Source organism: Hippopotamus amphibius, chromosome 15 (assembly GCF_030028045.1).
Source record: "Hippopotamus amphibius kiboko isolate mHipAmp2 chromosome 15, mHipAmp2.hap2, whole genome shotgun sequence".
NCBI lineage: Eukaryota > Metazoa > Chordata > Mammalia > Artiodactyla > Hippopotamidae > Hippopotamus > Hippopotamus amphibius.
The window spans coordinates 8,175,807-8,197,412 of record NC_080200.1 but is presented as its reverse complement, the minus strand read 5'-3'; the positions used below and the strand labels follow the sequence as shown (position 1 = coordinate 8,197,412).

The window sequence follows — 21,606 nt, the reverse complement described above, 5'->3', positions numbered from 1 at the left end:
GTTCAAAGAGCCCAGTCAACACCTTTGAAGATACAGACTGGGCGCCAGCCCTACACCAGTCTCCACCCCGATTCAGGCAGAGATTGTTTGGGGACATGGAAGGAGGAACCCAGGGTTCCAACCTGCATCTGGGATGTCTCCTGTCTTTACCTGGGCAGTGGTTACATTTCCTGCACTGATATAGTAGCCACTGGCTACACATGACTGTTGAGCACTTGAAACGTGGCCAGTCCAAATTGAGACATTCTGTGGTTTTAAAATACACATGAAATGTATCAGATTTTGAAAACAGTACCACAAAAAAGGTAAAATAGTTCCATAATAATTTTTATACTTGTTACATGCTGAAATGATATTTTACGTATATTGGGTTAAGTAAAAAGTATTATTGGGAGTTCCCTGGCAGTCCAGTGCTTAGAACTCTGAGATTTCAGTGCGGAGGATGCGGGTTCAATCCCTGGTCAGGGAACTAAGATCCTACAAGCCGCATGGCATAGCCAAAAAAGAAAAAAAGTATTATTAAGATTAATTTCACTTAATTTATTTTTTATGGAGATAGAGATGACATATAACATTGTATTCATTTTAAGTATACAACAGAATGATTTGCTATATGTATATGCTCTGAAATGTTCACCACAATAAGTTTATTTAAAATCCATCACCACACATAGTTCAATGTTTTTTCTCGTGATGAGAACTTTTAAGAGCTATTTTCTTAGCAAGTTTCAAATACACAATACAGTATTCTCAATGTAATCACTGTGCTATACATGACATTCCCATGACTTATTTGTCTTTTAACTAGAAGTTTGTACCTTTGACCCCGTTCACTGATTTCATCCATCACTCACCGCCTCTGGCAGCAACCTGTCTGTTCTCTGTATCTGCAAGTTTGTTTTTTTTGAAGATTCCACATGTAAGTGAGATCCTGCAGTATTTGTCTTTCTCTGTCTGGCTTTTTTTGTGATTGAGTAATGTTCATGTGTGTGTACACGTATACTTTTTTCTTTTTCTTTTCTTTTTCTTTTTCTTTGCCGCTTGGCATGCAGGATCTTAGTTCCCCCACCAGGGATCAAACCCACGCACCCTGCAGTGGAGGTGCAGAGCCCTAACCACAGGACTGCCAGGGAATTCCCCTACATCACATTTTCTTTATCCACTCATCCATTAGTGGACATTCAGTTTGCTTGCTTCCACATCCTGGCTATTGTAAGTAATGCTGTAATAAACATGGGAGTGCACATATCCTTTTTGAGATAGTGATATCATTTCCTTCAGATAAATACCCAGAAGTAGACTTGTTGGATCATACAATAGTCCTATTTTTAATTTTTTGAGGAACCGCCAGAGTTTTCCATTGTGGCTGCACCAATTTACACTCCCACCAACAGTGCTGAAGGGTTCCCCTTTCTCCACATCCTCACCGACAGTTGTTATCTCGTCTTTTTGATAATAGTCATTCTAACAGGTGTGAGGTGATATCCCATTGTGGTTTTGATTTGCATTTCTCTGATGATTAGTGATGTCAAGCACCTTTTCATGTACCAGTTGGTCATCTGTATGTTTTCTTTGGAAGAATATCTATTCAGATCCTCTGCCTGTTACCAGAAGACCTGCCTCTTGGTGGGTGTCAAGCCAGAAGACACAACCAAGCCAAATATGGGGAGAAGGAAGGATTTATTACTTGCAGCAAATAAAGAGAACACTGGGGATCTTTCTCAAAGCAGTGTCTCCCCAAACAGCAAAACTGGGGACGTTTTAAGTGAAGATTATATGCCTATTCATGAAGGGGTCTGAGCAAAGGAGAATTCAGCAGAGAATCTGGACAAAGATTGACAGAGTCCAAGCTTTAGTTGATAGAAATCAGGGGGGTCGGAAAAGGTCAACATCACCATTCCTTAGGTTCTAGTTGATCTGGTGGTTGAGCACTGGAAGGGAGTTTGAATTTTGCAAAACAGCTCAAGAAAGTGCTTCAGGCTCATCTTTACCGGTGAAACAGAACTGGAAGTCTTTACAACTGATTTATTATCTTTGCTATTGTCACTTCTCTTGCCTGATAATGGTTGTTTGTTCCTGCATTCTTTTTCTCCCTTAAGATCATTAATTGCTGAGACTTGTTCAAGGGCAAGTGTTGTGGCCAGGCTTAGATCACAAAACGGCTTAGGCCAAAATGGCTTCTCTCATGTCAAAAAGGTATATTTGGTTCTTTTCCTCCAGGGTCCCTTACGCTATCTGCTTACATGCTTACTTTTAAATCAAATTATCAGGTTTTTTTTCCTTAAACATGGCTACTAGAATATTGAAAAATGTACCTCATGTTATGTTTTTTTAAGGAATTTTTTTTTTACATTTTTATTTATTATTTATTTTTGGCTGCGTCACGTCTTTGATGCTGCACATGGGCTTTCTCTAGTTGTGGCAAACAGGTGCTCTTTGGTGCGGTGTTCAGTCTTCTCATTGTGGTGGCTTCCCTTGTTTTGGAGCATGGGCTCTAAGCACACGGGCTTCAGTAGTTACAGCACGTGGGCTCAGTAGTTGTGGCTTGCTCTAGGGCACAGGCTTAGTAGTCGTGGCACATGGGCTTTGTTGCTTGGAGGCATGTGCGATCTTCCTGGACCATGGATGGAAACTGTGTCCCCTGCATTGGCAGGCAGATTCTTAACCACTGTGCCACCAGGGAAGTCCCCCACTTTTTAATCATATATATATTTTCTAACATAGCTACTAGAATATTGAAAAATGTAGCTCTTGTTATGTTTCTATTGAACAGTGCTGCTCTAGATATTTTTGGTGTGGTGGATATTGTTCATGAAAATAATTATATAAATAGGTAGGTTCTGGAGGTTTCCTAGGTGGCACAGTGGTTAAGAATCTGCCTGCCAATGCAGGGGACACGAGTTCAATTCCTGCTCCAGGAAGATCCCACATGCCAAGGAGCAACTAAGCCCATGCACCATAACTATTGAGCCTGCACTTTAGAGCCCGTGAGCCACAACTATCAAGCCCATGTGCTGCAACTACTGAAGCCCACGTGCCTAGAGCCCGTGCTCCACAACAAGAGAAGCCACGGCAATGAGGAGCCCACGCACCGCAACGAGGAGTAGCCCCCACTCACTGCAACTAAAAGAAAGCCGCGCACAGCAAAAAAGACCCAACACAGCCAATAAAATAAATAAATAAATTCATTTAAAAATAAATAAATAAATAGGTAGGTTCTTCCAGCAGTTGTGTGGATTTGAGAGGTCAGAGATAGCATTCAGGAGGCCAAGAAGGACACAACGGCGGGGGGGTGGGGTGCAGAGCTCAGAGGGCAGTGGCGGAAATAAGAAACAACAGCAGTAACAATTCACAGTGACATGGTGGTTGCTGTGTTTTAAGCATTTTGCATATTCATTTCATTATTCTCCCAAACGCTAGGAAGTAGGCACCATTACTATCCCATTTGGCAGATGAAGAAACTGAGGTATAGAGAAGCAAGGCCACCTGTCTAAGACACCCGGCTGCATCATCTGCCCACAACTATTGCGCTCCTTTGGGGACATGAGGACAACTGGGGACAAATTAGTGAGTGGACTGACAGACCCTGGGAAGGGAGGCATTGATGGCCCGGGAGAGGGGGGTAGCCAAGGGCATGGGAGGAAAAGCCAGTGGGGGTGAAAGTCAGGATCAATTAAGGGTGCACCAAAGCTGGGAAGCCTGGGGGGGGGCACCCCAGGGGGGATACAGGTGGCAGCCGGATGCTGGGTGGGGACAGAGACCCAGGTGGGGAGCTGAGGTTGTGGCTGTACTTGTATGGAAGGGGATGGGGAGGAAGGGAAGGAATTGAGGGTCACCCTGTGAATCACTGCCCTTCTCCAGAAAGGAACTGCTGCAGGAAGGGGGACCCCTTCCAGGGCCCAAGAGTGGCCTCTTATCTAACACTCGGATATGAATTGTTTGAGGAGACATACGTACTGACGAAGCAAAAGACTTTACTGGGAAGGGGCTCCCGAGTGGAGGACAGGAAGGTAAGAGAACCCAGGAGGACTGCTCTACCACGTGACATCAGGTCTCAGGTTTTACGGTCATGGGGCTGGTTTCCGGTTGCCTCTGGCCAGTCATCTTGCTTGGCCCGAATTTAGTCTGACTCAGGGTCCTTCCTGGTGGTGTGCATCACTCAGCCAAGGTGGACTCTAGCTCCAAGGATCCTGGGAGGTTGGCGGGACAATATTGTGGGCTGCCATCTTCTCCCTCCTTTTGGCCCCTCCCCAATTCTCCGAGTTAGTTTCAGCGGCAGCATCATGGTCCTTATTGGGAGCTCCTGTTGTGAGACAACTCATGCAAGTGGTTTTCATCCTGCCTGGCCAAGGCGGGCGGTTTCGGTCAAGAGCTGTGGCCATGGTGGGGGCGGTTCAGGCAGCAAATCAAACAGAAGGGGTCACCTGTGGCCACCCCAGCCCATCTGTCCCCTGTGAGGCTATAAGCTCTCGCCCCTTCCACAAGTTGTTTGAGCACCTACTGTATACCAGGCCCTATGTTGAGTGTTGAGGAGGCAGCAGTGACCAAGATGGACAGAGACGCCCGCCCTTGTGGTGTGGTGGGGACAGAGGTGATAAACATAAAAGTTATAGATATAAATATAAGATCAGCGCTATGGTCTGAACATTTGTGTCTCCCCCAAAATTCATAATTTGAAATCCAACCCCCCTAGTGTGATGGTATTAGAAGGAGGGGCCTTTGGGAGGTGATTAGGGTTAGGTGAGGATATGAGGGTGGAGCCCCCACAATGCGATTAATGTCCTTACAAAGATGCAGACACAAGATATCTCTTCCTACAAGTGCAATGCACCAAGGAAAGTCCAGGTGAAGACATAGCCAGGAATAGGGCCCTCTGCCTGTGCTATCTGTTATAGCAGCCCAAGCTGACAGGCAATCAGGTTATGATAAGCGCTCTGGGAAAAAAAAAAGAAAGGCAAGAAAGGAAGGAAGGAAGGAAGGAAGGGAGGAAGGAAGGGAGAAAATATATGTCAAAAGTTATCCGCACTCTGGCTGTAGAATTTACAGAAGTTTTAATATAACTGGAGTGCAGGTAAATTTTGACGTGTGTGTGTGTGTGTGTGTGTGTGTGTGTAGCAGGGAAGGGGGAAGGATCCCAAGGGTGGGGTGAGGGTGGGGTGGAATTTTAAGGTGGTCACACTGCAGGGATGATATCTGAATAAAGTCCTGAAGGAGGCTGAGGGAGAGCCATGCAGATATCTCAGGGAAGAGAGGTCTAGGCAGAAGCACCAGCAAGTGCAAAGGTCTTGAGGTGAGATGGTACCTGCTGATTTTGAGGAAGGAGGCAGGTGTGTGGTTGGAGGGACGTGAATGAGGGGAGAGCCCAAGGAAGGAAAGTCAAGGAGGTGGCTGTCCTTTTGTGTCTTCTTCACATCGCACACACCCTCGTCTGAATCCTTCATCCAACTTCCTTCAGCGGTTGGGGACAGAGCCTGTGGGCTGGCCACTAGAGGCCACCCTCTCTGTGGTTCCCAGGGTCACTACACTCACGCTGCCTTTGAGATAACGGTTGGCTTTCGCTGAGCCCTAAAAACGCTAAGCGCTTTACCGGAATGAACTCAGCTCGTCCTCCTAACATTCCTCTGAGTCAGATGCGTTGGAAAAATTTTACAGCTTTCTTGAGGTATAATCGACCTACAACAAACCACACACTTCTAACGCGTACAATCCGTTGAGCTTTCACAGGCTGGAAACCATCACCACAATCAAGATACTAAACACATCCTAAGCCCTCTTTATCCCTCCCTCCCACCTCTCCCCACCCAACCCCAGGCAACCACTGATCCGCTTTCTGTGACTGTAGATGAGGTTGCATTTTCTAGAGTTTAAATAAATGGGACCAGAGAGTATCTACTCTTCTTTTCTGTCTGGCTTCTTTCCTCTCAGCAAAATTAGGAAGATTCGTTTACGTTGTTGGGTGTATTTCAGCCCCTTCTTGCTCCCGGGGAAACTGAAGCATGCAGACATGTGGCTTGAAGGGGGAGTGGGTGTCACTCACAGGTTGGGCCCCGGGCCGAGGCGGGTGCTGCGTGCGCTGCCCGCAGAGAGGCGCTCTGATCCTCTGGCGGACATGGGCAGGTGCAAATCTCACAGGGGCCCGCCTGGTGGGGGGCGGTCAGTCCCCAGCGCACGGAGGGGGCGGGGCCGGGGCGGGCGGGGCGGGGCCGAGGCGGGCGGGGCGGGGCCGGAACCGGGGGCGGGGCGGGGCCTGGGCGAGGCTTCCCGGCTCTGGGGCCTCCGAAAAGGACCTACAGGGGCTCGGCCGCGCCTGGACGCGGAGATAAGGCGGGCGGTGGTGGGGGTCGCGGGGCGCCGCAGGGAGGCGCGGCGTCGGGAGGCCCCAGCGCGGCCACAGGGGACAGGGGCCGGGGACCCAGGCTGGGGGCCGGGCCGGGCCGGGGCGGGGCGTCCGGCCGTGTCACGCCCGCCTCCCTCCCCGGGCCAGGGCCGCTAAGATGGCGGCGGCGGCGGTGACAGCGTCCCGCACCGGGTCCGGGGGCCTGGTCGCCGCTCCGGGGGTCCACTAGCGCCTTCCTGGGCGCCCGCGTCCCGGCCGCGTCCTGGACCCTGGGGCGTTCGCGCGCGGCCCCCAGGGCCCTCGGTCCGCCCCCCCGGCGCGCCCATGAACTCCGTGTCGCCGGCCGCCGCTCAGTACCGGAGCGGGAGCCCGGAGGACGCGCGCCGCCCCGAGGGCCGCAGGCCGCGGCGCCCCCGAACCCCGGACCCCAACGGCCTGGGGCCCTCCGGAGCCAGTGGCCCCGCTCTTGCGTCGCCCGGGACCGGCCCCGGGGAGCCGGACGAAGTGGACAAGTTTAAAGCGAAGTTCCTGACCGCCTGGAACAACGTCAAGTACGGTGAGGAGGGGGCGGGCCCCGGGGTTGGGTTCCGAGGTGCGAACGAGCTGAGGGTTCGGGCGGGCAGAGAGCTTGGAGGTCGGTGGGTGTCATGGAGAACCAGACCCTGCGCCTGCCAAGTATTCCACCCTTTGTTCCCCTTCTGTGAGTCACCTGTGGGTCGGTCCCCCGCCCTGCCCTGCCCAGGGCGGGCCGGCTGGCAGGCAGGTCCAAAGGGGAATGTGTTTTCAAGCCTCAGTCGATTTTTCTCTGTGACCTTGGGCAAGGTTTTTTGTTTCCCTGTGCCTCCATTTTCCTCCTCTGTAAAATGGGTACAATAACCAGACTTGCTTTGATTCATCCTGAATTAATGGTAGACACGCATGTGGCTGTTACTAGGGGTCCACCTCCATCTAAGAGGAATGTAGCCCGGATTCCCCAGAGGCTCCCCTGAGATAGGAACTGGGATAGTCCCTATCTCACCAATGCAGGAATTTAAGCCGTGTTGCTGTCTAACTCTTAGGTTGCATGTCTGTCAAACAAGTGCTTCATCTTGCTGGGCACTGCCCCATGTCTCCCCAGGTTGGTCAGTCAAAAGCCGGACCAGCTTTAACAAGATCTCCAGCGTCCATCTCTGTGGCCGCCGCTACCGCTTTGAGGGCGAGGGTGAGCTGGTGGCCCCTGGCTAGGGTTGGAGGAGGCCTCCCAGGGGTTTTTCTGGTGGCAGCTGACAAGCCTGCTCTTGTAGGTGACATCCAGCGTTTCCATCGGGACTTTGTATCTCGTCTATGGCTCACATACCGCCGGGACTTCCCACCCCTGGCTGGGGGCTGCCTGACCTCAGACTGTGGATGGGGATGCATGTTACGAAGTGGGCAGATGATGCTAGCTCAGGGCCTCCTGCTGCATTTCCTGCCCAGAGGTGAGCAGTGAAGGGGGAAGGGCATAGGGCATGATAGGAGGATAGCGCCAACCCCAGGTCAGCAGTGTTAGAATTGTTTGTAAATGAAGCATTTAAAGTCATGTTAGAATTGTGTGTAAAGTAGGTTTGGGGAGGGAAGTGAGAGTTGTTTATAAAGTTAGTTTAAGGAATGTGAAAATTGTTGTTAAACACAGGGTCTCTGGAGCATTAGAGCCGTGTGTAAATCATGAACAGTGGGAACTGTGCCCCAGCCCCCACACCATCGCCATTTAACTGTTTACTCCATCCCCACCAGACTGGACCTGGTCCTCGGGCGCGGGCCTGGGCCCCCCTGAGCCATCAGAGTTGGCCTCTCTCAACCCGCACCGGGGGCCTGCCCACTGGCTGCCTCCGCGCTGGGCCCAGGCTGCCCCAGAGCTGGAGCAGGAGCGCCGGCACCGGCAGATTGTGTCTTGGTTTGCTGACCATCCCCGGGCCCCCTTTGGCCTACACCGGCTGGTGGAGCTTGGGCAGAGCTCGGGCAAGAAGGCGGGTGACTGGTATGGGCCATCCCTGGTGGCGCACATACTCAGGTAAGGGCCACTGCAGGGGACACGGGAGCCACTGGGTACCCCCAGGAACTCAGGACTTTCCTCCCATCCCCAGGAAAGCTGTGGAGAGCTGCTCAGAGGTCACCCGCCTGGTGGTGTACGTTTCTCAGGACTGCACAGGTAAGGATCTGGGGGCCAAGGTCACAGGGTTCTCACCCTGAGCCAGTCACTACCTGAGCTGCTTCTTAGGACCTACCTTCCTCAGAGGCTGAAACAAGTGCTACAGCAGAGGGACCGTTGGAAAGCAGGCCCACACTGGGTGGGGGCGCTCAGGATCGCTTCATTCTCTCTGGAATCAGGAGAGGAGACTTGAGGGGCTTCTCCCCGAGCGATAGAATAAAGGACACAAGGAATTCCTCTCTCAGGTCTGACTGTCACTCTGTAAACATTTAGGAAAGTCAGGTCTCCTCTGCCTCGTAGGGTTTGTCGTGAGGATTAGGTGAGTCAGTGATAAAAGTAAAACCCTTAGAAACAGTGCTTTTCACATAGTAAACATTCACAAAATATTAGCTATTATTGTTGTTATTCCCTCCAAATCAGTTTAGAAAGGGTCTTACTAGGAGCCTTCATGAGTTGGTATCAAGGAATGTACAAATCCTGTAATTTTTTATGAAAAAATATAGGAGTTTGGGGCAAGGTTTGATTTTTCACAGAGAGCCTTTTTCTTAGTCTGTTAGGGCTGCTGTAACAAAAATACCATAGCCCAGGGAATTCCCTGGTGGTCCAGTGATTAGGACTCGGTGCTTTCACTGCCAGGGCCCAGGTTCAGTCCCTGGTCGGGGAACTAAGATCCCCACAAGCCACGCAGCATGGCCAAACAAAACAAAACAGAACCCATAGACTGGGTGGCTTGTAAACAACATGAATTTATTTTTCATAATTCTGGAGGCTGGGAAGTCCAAGATCAAGGCACTGGCAGTTTTGGTGTCTGGTGGGGTTCCACTTCCTGGTTCATTTTGCTATGTCTTCAGGTGGCGAAGGGGGCAAGTAAGTTCTCTGGGGTCCTTTTTATAAGGGCAGTGATTTCACTCCTGACATAATCACCACTCAAAGGCCGCACTTCCTAATTCCATCACCTTGGGAGTTAGGGTTTCAACATAAGAACTTGGCGGGGCGGGGGTGGTTGTGTAAGCATTCAGACCATAGCAACTTTGTCTTCAGAAAAGGTTGAATGCACTTTTCTGAGAGCCAGGAGGGGGCTTATGTAGCCACAAGGGAGGAGGTAGGAGAGGGGAGACCTGCAGACAAGACTTGAGGAGGGACACACAGGGACATTCAGCTGACTGGCAGACTGCTCGGTGCTCCCATTTCCATTTTGGCAAACCAGGTGCCGAGTCAGGGAGGACTAGTCAGGCCTGGGCTTGGGAAGGCACTCCGGGCTGCAGGAAAGGCTCTTCACCTCCTCGTAGCTTTATTGTTGAAATCTCAGGACCTTGGTTGTTCTCTCTGTAAAATGGGTATGTCCATACCTGCCTGGAGGCCCTGGGATTGTCTGAGGGAATTCGGGATGGGGTGGGGGCAGGGCAGGGGACACACTGGGAAGACATCCTCTTCCACTGACGACAGATGTTTCTTCCTGAGAGGTTGCTCAGGCAAGGTTGGGCCCCTGAGGATGGAGGACCATCATCTCAGGCTTGAAGGGCAGGCGAGAATGTGACCTGCTGCCCTGTCCTTCCAGTGTACAAGGCGGATGTGGCACGCCTGGTGGCCAGGCCAGACCCCACAGCGGAGTGGAAGTCCGTGGTCATCTTGGTGCCAGTGCGGCTGGGCGGGGAGACTCTCAACCCCGTGTACGTGCCCTGCGTGAAGGTAGGTTCTGTCATATCCTACTGTGCCTCCCCCCAGGAGCCCTGCAGATGTTTTCAGCTTGGGTTAGGTGTGCCTTCTTCTCTTCATCAGTTTATCCAATAGTTATGAAGTAATTATTATGTGCCACGGACTGTACCAGCTGCTGGGGATTCAGATGTGAACAGGCAACAATTCACGCCCTCCAGGAGTAGACATTCTAATGGGGGAATAACAGGCAGTAGATGTGGAACCAAATAGACAGCTGTGGCATTACAACTCGGACGCTAAAGGAACCAAAACTAACATGATGAAAGGCAGGTGGGGGTGGCTTTACAGCCTAGGAAAGCCCCTCTCTAGCCAGAAGCAAATGAGAAGCCAGAGGAGGAGTGTTCCAGGCAAAAGGAACAGCTAGGCTGGAAAGACCCCAGTGTGTTTATACCCAGAGTAAAAGCCAAAGATCTGTCCACAGCCCACAAGTCCCTGTACCATCTGCCCACACTCGCCACCTCATTTCACTTCGCTCCAGCCACATAAGCCTCCTCGCTGTTCTCAGAAGACACCTGCCTCGGGGCCTTTACGCTTGCTGTTCCCCCCACTTGGAATACTCTTTCCGAAGATGTACTCTTTTTTTTTTTTAATGTATTTATTTATTTTTGGCTGCGTTGGGTTTTCGTTGATGCACGCAGGCTTTCTCTAGTTGTGGCGAGCAGGGGCTACTCTTCGTTGCTGTGCGCGGGCTTCTCGTTGCGGTGGCTACTCTTGCTGCGGAGCACGGGCCCTCGGCATGCAGGCTTCGGTAGTTGTGGCTCATGGGCTTAGTTGCTCCAAGGCATGTGGGATCTTTCCAGACCAGGGATCGAACCCGTGTCCCCTGCATTGGCAGGCAGACTCTTAACCACTGTGCCACCAGGGAAGTCCCCAAGATGCATTCTTTAACTCCCGTAACTCTTTGCTGAAACATCATCTCTCAGTGAGGCCCTTCCTGATGCCCCATTTAAAACTGCAAAGCCTTCTTCCCTCCTTTATTCTTCTCCAGTGTTATCACCTTGTGACACGTGACACAACTTACTCATCTTGTTCCCCTTCTCCCACACTAGAACATCAGCTCCATAATGGCAGGGTTTTGTCTGTCTTGATCACTGCTGCCCCGCCGGGGGCAGACAGGCTTGGGTTTGCACACACTGGGCCTTTGCTAAAAGCATTTGAGTTCCTGAGAGCACCTGCCGTGAGTCCTGACTTTCACCCACTTTCCTCCCTGTAGGAGCTCCTGCGTTCAGAGCTGTGCCTTGGCATCATGGGGGGCAAGCCACGCCACTCGCTGTACTTCATTGGCTACCAGGGTAGGCCCGCCCCATCCTGCTTCATCCCATGCCTCCTTACCCTTTTCCACCCCTGCTCACACTTCCTCCCTGCAGATGACTTCCTGCTCTACCTGGACCCTCACTACTGCCAGCCCACTGTGGATGTCAGCCAGGCTGACTTCCCCCTAGAGGTGAGCTGGGATCCCCAGGGTGGGGTTGGAGGCATGTGAAAGGAGTCCCTTGAGCCTCCCTTGTTTGTCTGCCCCAGTCCTTCCACTGCACCTCACCCCGCAAGATGGCCTTCGCCAAGATGGACCCAAGCTGTACTGTGGGGTTCTATGCTGGAGACAGGAAGGAGTTTGAGATGCTCTGCTCAGAGTTGACCAGGGTGAGCAAGGCATGCTCGAGGGCATGCTCATGGGTGGGAGGCAAAGGGCAGGGCTAGGGTAGAAGAGGAACAGAGGCCTTGAGGCCAGCAGACCTGGAGAGGCCACATCCAGGCTATTGCTGTCAAGATTATTATCTTGCCCACAAGCTACAAAAGCGCAGCTCTGATTAGAGCAAGAGGGGCATGAAATGAAAAATTTAAGGGGACAGCTGCTTCCAGGGGCTTAAGTAGCAGGACCCCACCTTATTCCTTGCCTCTGTTGTCCTATCAGGGCTTTATCCTTAGGGTGGCAAGAAGTGGCCACCAGGCTCTCTGGGCACCTGTTATTTAGTTCAGTGGAAAGGGAGCCCCACCTTCTCAGCAGATAGAGAAAATCCCAGGGCTGTGGTTCACTGGCTGCACAGGGTCACATGCTCATTGCTGAGCCAATCACTGTAGCCAGGGAATGGACGATGCTGATTGGCTGGCCTGCACCACTGCCCTGGAGGGATGGGAGTTGAGTTCAGGAATGCCTGATAAATACACCTGTTAAGGTAATTATACCTACTAGGATAATTAACATGGCTTGGGGGCTAAACTGCTCTCTCCTCCCACCAGGTCCTCAGCTCCTCCTCAGCCACAGAGCGATACCCCATGTTCACCCTGGTCGAGGGCCATGCTCAGGACCACAGCCTGGACGACCTCTGCTCCCAGCCCTCCCAGCCAACACTGCGGCTCCCTCGCACAGGCCGGCTTCTCAAGGCCAAACGCCCAAGTTCTGAGGACTTTGTGTTTTTATAAAAAGGGAGGGGATCAGGGAGAAGACACGACCCTATTTATTTTTTTATTTATGTCACGCTGGGTGTGGGAGTTTGAACGCCACCCCCTGACAAGTGCAGCTGAGACCAGTCCAGGAAGCCTCCGGGCTGGGGCCATTTAGCCAGGAACAGAGCCCGCACACCCGCCTCCCACCAGCTGGGCCCTCCTCACAGGGCAGGGAGGGAGGGAGGGCCCCCGGGCACCCACTCAGGGCCTGACTCAGTACTGTAGTTTGCACTGGACCGTCCATGCCCCTCACTGGTCCCAGAGCCCCCATCCTGCCAAGGGCTGGTGGGAGGGAAGAGGGGCTGTGGCCACTGAGGGCTAATAAAGCTGTTTGACTTGACCTTGGCTATGGCTGGACTCAGCATTTGAGGGATGGGGCTCAGAGTATCTCGAGTCATCTGGAGAAGCTTGTTGAATAGGCCTCAGCTTCCACATCTCTAAGATGGGAAGACTCCCTTGCCCGCAGGTATATGTGAGGGTCTAGACAGTCGATGGGGGGCCTGATTGAAGGGGAGGAGCCCCAGGGCCCCTGCAGGCTCCCTCGAGCTCAGGGGCCACTCTTGGGCCCCTGCCGCTTCCTCCGTTGCCGGCCCAGCTGGCGGAAGTGCAGCCGTTTGGGGTTGAGGCCAAAGGCCTGCAGTCTCTGGCGGCTGAACTCACGTCCACCAAGTGTCACTGTGGGGCCCAGGAGACGTGCCTTCTTGCCCCTCCTCCACTTCTGGGGGGCCAGTTTCTCGGTGGGTGTCACAGGGGCTCCCTCTTCCTGTACTGGGGGGCCCTCAGGCTGGGGCTGCTTCCCACAGGCCCCATCGGGTGCTGGCAGCTGCCCCTGTGCGCCAGCTTTGTCTCTCTGTGGCTTCCCTGTGGCTTCCGTGGGCATCTCTGTCCTGGAGAAGGAAAGTCATGGCTCAGTCCAGGCTGGTCACAATTAGGCTTTCCATCCCCCATTTTTACAGATGAGAAAAGACTCACAATTCAGGGGCCTGGATTTGCCTGGCAGTCCAGTGGTTAAGACTCTGTGCTTCCAGTGCATGGGGCACGGGTTCGATCCTTGGTTGGGGAACTAAGATCCCACATGCCGCGTGGCACGGCCAAAAATAAAAAATAAAACTATTTGGGGGCCTGCCCGGGACTCAAACATGAGTCTAATGCAATAGCAAACTGGGATTTTTCTACTGAATTCTGAGGCTGGATTGTGTCACTGATAATTTTGATCATCGAGCCTGGGTGTACACTAAGCTCTTCACACAAATTAACTCATTTTAGCTTTACATCAACTCTGAGCTTCTATCACTCCTGATGTATAGATCAGGAAATAACGGGCATAATAACAAGAGCTAATACCTATCCAGAATTTATTGTTTTAAGCACTTTACATGAATTAATTCACTTAAATCCTCAAAAAAAAAAAGGAAAAACCCAACAAGGAGTGAGCCATCTTTACCCCCATTTCATAAATGAGGAAACAGGCCCAGAGAGGGAAAGTGACTGGCCAAACCTCACACAGCTATGGCCCAGCTAGGTATCAGAGAAGGGAAACCCCATCCCCAAGGTCATGTGACAGATGGCTGACAGAGCAGGACACAAACCTGGGCCTGACAGGCTCCCAAGCTCACCCACCTGCTATGACCGGCCATACTTACTCCTCTGGGCAGAACGACTTGAAGATCTGCCTTTTTTTCCATTTGTTCTGGGCCTTCTGGCTGTAGGCCCTCTTGTCCTGCAGCTCCTCCTGCTCCGACCTGCGGGTGCCCGGCAGACACACCTGTCGCTGGGTGCTCTGGGTGGTGCCCTTGCTTGTCTGCCAGCCCACCTGCCCCTCCTCCTGGTGCACCTGGGCCAGCCCCACCCCATCACCTGTACATGCAGGTCTTCTTCAGGGAGCACCACCGGTTCAGCTCCTTGTCATCAGCAGCGAGGACCTGCAAGACAGGGGAGGCTGGGGTCTTACACGTGGGCCCCAGGGGGCCCTGACTCTAAACCTTAGTCACCTCGTGGGTCAGAGCAGGGTGATGCTAGTTCCACCCAGCAGAGATGTCATGATGGTGAGAAAGAAACAATTTCTGCAGAGGCCAACTGATGTTTTTTTTGTTGTTGGGGGGGTGGACATCAGATGGGGAAACTGAGGCTCAGAAGGGGGATCCATGTCCCAAGTCACACGGCCAGGAAGTGCGTAATCTCAGATCACAATTTGGGCCCTGGAGCCCTGACCCGTGCACTGTGGTCCCCGCAGACTCAGACCAGGGCGGGGGTCTCCATGCCAATGACCAGGTTCCCAATCTCTAGGCCTCAGTTTCTTCACTTATGAGTTGGGTATCCGCTTAGAACCTACTGGAAGGTCGTCGGGAAGATGAAGTGAATGCAGATGGTATAAGCTCAATAAACATTGGCTATTTTTACTGACGAGCAACCATAGCGATCGAGGCTAAGGCACAGGTGACATTCAAAGCACATTCATTTCACGTCCACAGCCATGAGGTGGGGCTGTCAGGAGGCCCATTTTACAGATGGGGAAACCCAGACACAGAGGCTTAAGTCCCATGTCCAAGGTTATACAGCTGGTGAGAGGCTGAGCCTGGATTAGAACCTGTGCCTAGTCTTAATGGCCACCCTGCTGCCGATATACAGTAGTAGAATTAAAACTACCATTTACTGGGGCCTGCTGTGGGCAAATCACTGTTTGAGCCCCTGCCTCACAGAAACCCTTTGCAGTAGGTAATATTAGTACAATCATTAGCACTCTTATTAGTCCTATTGTTTTCGAGATGAAACACACTGTGGCCACAGCACAGGTGGCTCTGGGCTCCCCTTTGCCTAGCGGCTGCCCCCAGGGTCCCACCTCCTCGGTGCTGAGCCCGAAGTCACAGGGCACCACCGTGCGGTACTTGAAGCGACAGGGCAGGTCATCGATGATGTCTTCGTAGTCCAGCCGGTAATACTCATCCAGGTACTCCTCGAATGTCTTGTCCCCTGAGCGGGGACAAAGCCAGGCTGTCAGGGTGTGCCGGGCTGTGTGGAGCCCCTGCCCGCCCACAGCCACCCACCTGGGCCTCACCAGGGTCAAACACAGGCTTCTCCTGCCCCACGGCCGCGGCAAAGGGTGACTTTCGTTTCTTCTTGCCCAACGAAGGGGCCTCGCGCTGCTTCTTCCGAGGTTGGCTGGGGTCATAGTCGGCGTCCATCTGCCAGGACGCGCAGGTCAGGCCTGCCCTCGGGGTCCTCGGGACCCTCTGAGGACCCCCAGATCCCCACGCCCAGGGCACCTACATTGAAGTCAGGGTCCTCGCAGTGCAGCTCCTGCTGGCTCCAAGCTCCGCCCTGCTCCGGCCCAGCCCACGTGTCCCAGTTCCAGTCGTCTGGTTCCAGAGGACAGACAGGCGGGGTGGGTCGGGGGTCAGGTTGGGCCAAGCACCCCTACCCCCAGCCTGGTACCCCAGGTGACCTCACCTTCAAGCCCGTCCTCTTCCTCAAACTGCGGCTTCTCCTCCTCCGTGGTGCCGTAGTACTCATCCCCGAAGCATTTCTGCAGGGTCGAGGCAGGAGGGTCAGCAGGACCCACTCCCCCAAGAGAGCAGGACTCCTGAACCTTACATGGCTCCCCAGCGCCCCCCTCAGGACCCAGCTCCTGATGTGGGGGGACCCTGGGTGTCCGGGCCCCTGCACACCCACATCTTGGCCCATCTTGCCCCGCCGATCCCCCGCTCTCTGCCCACTGTTCCGCTGGCCGGCAAAGGCAGGTATGGCTAACTGTGCCATTTATAAGCACCTGCTACACGCCCAGCGCTGGGCTGCATCTCGCTACACCCTCACAAGCACCCCGAGAGACAGAAACTACCTCCAAATACTGAGACTCTGAAGCTCAGGATTAAGAAGCTTCTAGAAAGTGAAGGCTGAACTGACCACACAGCACACACCCACTCCAGCTTTCACCTGACCCACCTATGCATCCTTAGTCCCCCTCCCTGACCTCCCAGGCTCAGTCAGGAGCCGCTTTGTGATGCCAGTGGTCCCCACTGCGTCTCCCATCCAGCCCTCACTGCCTGTTTCCGTGGCCTGAAGCTGTGTTCCCCCAAATACAATAATCAGTAATGGCTCAATAAATGAGTTTAAAGGAAATACACGGTGATCCACGGTTCCTTGACCATTTACCAAGTTAATTAACATGTAGTATTCCTCTCAGGCTATCGCTACAACAGTCCTGAGGTTGATGCCGCAGTTGGACCCACTTTACAGACAGACACAGGATCAGAGAGGTCAAGTCACTTCTCTGAGGCCACACAGCCAGAAAGGGACTGCTGATTCCGGAGCCACACTCTGCAAACTCGGCTGTGCGGAGGGCGGGGGCCTGGGGAATCACACCTGCATGAGCTGGTCGTGCCGGGCGGGGTCAAAGTCGTCCTCCAGGTCCTGCTCCTCCAAGCCCAGGGTCTCATTGCCCGTGACCTGCCGCAGCCTCTCCAGCTTGGCCAGAATCTCCTTCCTCTTCAGGTTCTTCAGTTGCTTGAGCTCCTCCTGCTTCCTTGCTTTCTCCTGGGGGCAGCAGGTCGGGGGGAGAGGGAGGGTGTGGGCTCCCCCTCCACAGGCTGCCCCCTCCCCCCCCCCCCCCGTACAGCACACACCCCCCAGCAGACACTCACCCTCCTCTTCCGCTCCCGCGTCTCTTCCCTCCTCTCCTTCCTGCGCTCATCCTTCCGGCGCACGGAGGACGCAATGCTCCGAGGGTAGGTCTTGACCTGCGGGGAGCAGAGATGATTCTGGGCTCTCCATCCTGGGCCCCGCCGGCCAGCTCCTCCCCAGCCCTGGCCCCAGCCCCGGCCACCCACCGAAGCGGAGTCTGGCTCCTCGAAGCGGAAGTTGTACTTGTGCTCAAAGTCCTCCTGCTTCTTCAGAAACAGCTCCCCCTCATCTGAGGAGTCGTCCACGGCCAGTTGGACTGGGGGTCCGAGGACCCTGAGGGATGAGATGGGGCGGGACTGGGGGGGTCAGAAGAGCTCCTGCACTCCCATGTACCAGTATATTAACTCATTTAATCCTCAAGAGAACCCTCTGCTAGGGTGCCACCTTTACCCCCATTTTACAGATGGGGAAAGCAAGGCACGGAAATCTAGTGCCAGGGCCCCCCGGCTCCAGAGCCCACACTCTGTGGCTCTTCCTCAATAAAGGCTAAACTGGGGATTTCCCTGGCGGTCCAGTGGCTAAAACTCACTTCCACTGCAGGCGGCACAGGTTCGATCCCTGGTCAGGGAATTAAGATCCTGCATGCCACATGGTGCAGCCAAAAGAAAAAAAGAAAGGCTAATTCTGGCACAATCTGTGTAAAAAGTAAACACCCGGTGCCTCTTCCTTTCTGGTCAGCACTGGCTCCAGGCCCCTGGGAGACATGGCCGCTCACCCTTCTTCCTCTTCCTCCTCCTCCTCGTCTTCCTCCTCATCGCCCTCCTCCTCATAGCGTTTGTTGAGGATGTAATCCCGCAGGAAGCGCTCCCCCTCATCCAGCTCTGGGTTGTTCCAATATTCCTTGAGGTGAGTCTAGGGGTGAAGGGGAGGAATAGGACTCAGGTCAGGGACTCGGGGACAGGGAAGGAGCTCGGGTGTGGGCAACCAGTGGATTTAAGTGACTGCAGCTTCTGAGCCAGCCTAGGTGGCTCAGAAGTAGGTGGGATGATCCCCGTTTTATGGTTGTAGAAGCTGAAGCCCAGTGGGGGGCATACCCCATCTCTAGAGTATGTGATCCTGGCTACCCTCTCAAGGGTCGGTTTCTGGAAAAAGGTTCTGGGAGGTGGACCAGGCAGTTTAGTGGATCCGTGACCATGAATGGGAACTTACCAGTTCTTTTAGGGTACTGGGGTTCTGAATCTCCTTCTGCCCCTTCAGCCACTCGATGTAGTCAGCATCTTCCTGGGCCTGGAGGAAAGCCATCGCTGAGGGTCTGTGGGAGCCTGGGGCCCCCTCTCCCCCACCAGCCCCCGTCCAGCTGGGCCCCAGCACCCACCTTCTCCTCTTTGCTTTTAGCGCGTTTCTGGAGCAACCCAGAGCCACCTTCCTCGGCGCTGTTCTCATCCTCACTGTCCTCCACGAACGCCCGGAAGCTGCCCGAGCGAGAGAACAAGCCTTAGAATGGGCAGGCTGGCCCTGCCTGCTGCTCCAAGATGAGCCCCGTCTACTAAGCCCTGAGTTCTTCCTGACAAGCTCAGAGTGGTGCTGTGACATAGAGTCCTTCATCAATGACCCCATTTCACAGATGCAGAAACTGAGGCCTGGAGCGAGCAAACGCCGTGCCCAAGGGCACACCGCCATTAAGTGACAGAGCCGGGTTTGAACCCAGGCCCGCCCAACCTTAGAGCCTCAACTCCCTTCCATCTGGCCACTCAGCTGGCCCCAGGGCTCACCTCTCCTTCAGCTGTTTCTGTTCTTCCACATAACTTTTCGACGAGGTCTGCTGCAGAGACAGTGACATGGGCCTCAGCCCCAGCCTTGGGTCCCAACCCCCCCATGCCCCCCACCCAGTCTCTACCCCACCCACCTGAAGTTTCTGACTGGAGGTCTCCCCGTCTGAATTCTCCTCATCGACGTATTTGCTGTGCGAGGAAGGATTGAGACCTCAAAACAGGCTCCCCATGGCCTGCCTGTCCCCATGGGGGTGGGGGGGGGGGCTGTTAAGAGCAACAGCCCAGGGGCCAGTGGGGTGTAGGCAGGTCACCAAGGCTCCTGCTCTCTGGGGTTCCCTCAACTCTGCTGAGTCACCAGTTTCTCTCCACCCCTGCCCCAAAGTCCCCCGTGTGTCCACCTGCCCTGGGAAGGTGGGAGCAAAGGGGTCACGCTTTCTCCTTACCCTCCTTTCTCCAAGATAACCTTCCTCTCGTAGTCCTTCAGGTACATGGGCCGCACCTTCTTTTGCTTCTGCTCAGCTGCCGGCTCCTCCTCACTGTCCGAGGACGATGCTATGGGGCCACCAGAAGACACCTGCCATCACCCACATCCGCGAGCCCCTTCCTCCCCCAAGGCGGAGGATAACACTGTGCTGGGCCAGAGTCAGACTGAGGTTTCAAATCCCTGAGCTACCAGTTCCCAACGATCAAACAGGTATCACACTTGCTACTACCTGGTGGTACCTGGCAGTGATCATTTGGTGAGTAATTCGCACTCAGAACAGTGCCAAGCACACAGCCATTGTTAATGACAACTGGTCATAATCTAAGACACTCCGCTAAGCAGTTTTGTTGTTTGTTTTTTTCGCCTTGCTGAGCGGCATGCGGGATCTTAGTTCCCCAACCAGGGATCGAACCCGCACCCCCTGCAGTGGAAGTGCGGGGGTCTTAGCCACTGGACCACCAGGGAAGTCCCTCTGCTAATCAGTTTGGAGGTGTAAAGATTCATTAAATAGTCACAACAGCCTATAAGGTGATGAGGAACCTGGGCCTCAGGAGAAGCAGTCCCAGACCTGTTCTCTGATAGAAGGTGGCATCTTTCTGATAAATGCGCGGGTCCTTCTTCTTCAATAAGGAGAGAGTCTTGTAAAAGTCACGCTCCTGCTGGGGGTCAAATTCCTAGGGCAGGAAAAGGGGTGGGGACAGACTTCAGAAGCGGACTGTGATGGGAGCAGTAAGCTACAGGGGCAGGTGGACTGAGAGGGTGTGGGAATTAGGGTGCAGGAAGGGGTATACGTTAGGAGGGAGGGGGAACCGAGGCAAGTAGCAGGTGAAGGGCTGGATCTGAGTTGGGGGGGGTCAGTTAGGTGGAGGAAGGAGATGGGCCCTCTTGGGAGTGGGCCACACATAGGTACAGGATATGAGACAGAGGAAGGTAGCAGGCAAGGGGGGCGGTGGTATTTCCTGGCATCAAAAAAGGGATGGATGACATAGGGCCAGGTGGGCAGAGACGGCAGATAAAGAACAGAGAGGAAGGGCTGGACTGCTCAGTGAGGCTGGGAAGATCAGGGCTGATACGGGGGAAAGCGGGCTGCCCCATGTGGCAGAGGGATGCCCCACTCTGGGGACAGAGGCAGACACGGAGAAATGGTTAGACTCCTAGGGATGAAAAGGTGGACAGATGGTTCACACCTCACAGATCAAGATAGGTAAGTAGATCAGAGGTAGGGGAGGGGACCTAGGGGAGATTTGCCCCCCCCCCCCCCGCCGGGGATAAGGAGGGCGTTGTCTGTCCCTCAGGGGAATGGTGGTGGCTAGGGGATGGACGCTCCCCTGCGGCGTGATGGGGTTGGGGGTTAGCCGCCCCCTATAAGTCGGGGCCGGGAGGTGGTGGGGGGCTTGGATGCCTCCCCCAAGTCCGAGGCGGAGGCGGGGAAGCTCACCACGCGCTCGTCGCTGGAGTCAGACTCGGAGCTGGAGTCGCCGCCGCTGTCCCGGTCCCCGTAGCGATCTTTCACTGTGGGGCACAGATGGGAGCCCCCACCACCCAGGTCAGCCTGGGGGACCAGATCAAACCCCACTTTCCGACCGCCCTGCACGAGCCGGCGCCCCGTGCGCATGCGCCCCGCACTCACGCCGCTGCAGCTCCTCGCGCTCGCGGTAGCGGCCGTACCGCGCGGCGAAAGCCGCGTTCACCCGCAGGGGCGACAACCTGCGCGGCTCCGGCATGGCGGCTCTGCGACTCACTGCGCACGCGTGTGGAGAGCACCCCCCCCCCCAGGAGGCGGGGCTATTCAGTAGCTGGCTTTCAATAGGGCGGAGCCTCCTAGTCCGCACCTAACCCCGCCCCCGGTCCTTCCGGGATCCCTAGCCCTGTGACCGCAGTCCCCGCCCATGGGCCACGCCTCTGCGGGGAAGGCTGCAGCCACCGCCCACCCCACTCCCCCACCCCCCGGGGCTCCCGGCACCCAGCTGACATCTGGGGGCCCTTTCTCCACTCGCGGTTTCCTGCCTCCCTTCCGTTCCGACAGCGCAAACCGCTGCCCCACCCAGTTCACTCACCCTGGCGCCCT

At 54.4% G+C, this 21,606-nt stretch overlaps 2 protein-coding genes across 6 annotated transcripts; one reads left to right on the top strand and one right to left on the bottom strand.

Moving 5' to 3' along the window:
- Positions 1–6,261: 6,261 nt before the first annotated feature.
- Positions 6,262–13,005, top strand: ATG4D (autophagy related 4D cysteine peptidase). Of its 4 annotated transcripts, XM_057709167.1 has the most exons (10): positions 6,266–6,893; positions 7,455–7,538; positions 7,621–7,794; positions 8,090–8,366; positions 8,440–8,504; positions 10,063–10,193; positions 11,434–11,512; positions 11,588–11,664; positions 11,742–11,861; positions 12,459–13,005. In XM_057709167.1, exons 1-10 carry the CDS (start codon positions 6,662–6,664, stop codon positions 12,639–12,641), a joined length of 1,422 nt encoding a protein of 473 aa, XP_057565150.1. In that variant the 5' UTR covers positions 6,266–6,661; the 3' UTR covers positions 12,642–13,005. The 4 variants fall into 4 exon arrangements, with proteins under 4 accessions (XP_057565151.1, XP_057565152.1, XP_057565149.1 ...); XM_057709169.1 differs by lacking the exon at positions 11,742–11,861 and having other exon boundaries at positions 6,263–6,893; XM_057709166.1 differs by having other exon boundaries at positions 6,264–6,893; positions 11,434–11,664.
- Positions 13,006–13,093: 88 nt separating this feature from the next.
- Positions 13,094–21,275, bottom strand: KRI1 (KRI1 homolog). 2 transcript variants are annotated; one of them, XM_057709164.1, is made up of 19 exons: positions 21,169–21,275; positions 20,977–21,050; positions 20,107–20,212; positions 19,498–19,606; positions 19,189–19,243; positions 19,055–19,104; positions 18,658–18,754; positions 18,492–18,569; positions 18,058–18,194; positions 17,489–17,615; positions 17,303–17,398; positions 17,025–17,195; positions 16,113–16,188; positions 15,933–16,021; positions 15,721–15,847; positions 15,505–15,635; positions 14,523–14,587; positions 14,309–14,407; positions 13,094–13,552 (listed from the first exon to the last, which is right to left on the bottom strand). In XM_057709164.1, the coding sequence occupies exons 1-19, from the start codon at positions 21,260–21,262 to the stop codon at positions 13,213–13,215; spliced, it is 2,121 nt and encodes a 706-aa protein (XP_057565147.1). In that variant the 5' UTR covers positions 21,263–21,275; the 3' UTR covers positions 13,094–13,212. The 2 variants fall into 2 exon arrangements, with proteins under 2 accessions (XP_057565147.1, XP_057565148.1); XM_057709165.1 differs by lacking the exons at positions 20,977–21,050; positions 21,169–21,275 and having other exon boundaries at positions 19,055–19,101; positions 20,107–20,206.
- Positions 21,276–21,606: the final 331 nt, after the last annotated feature.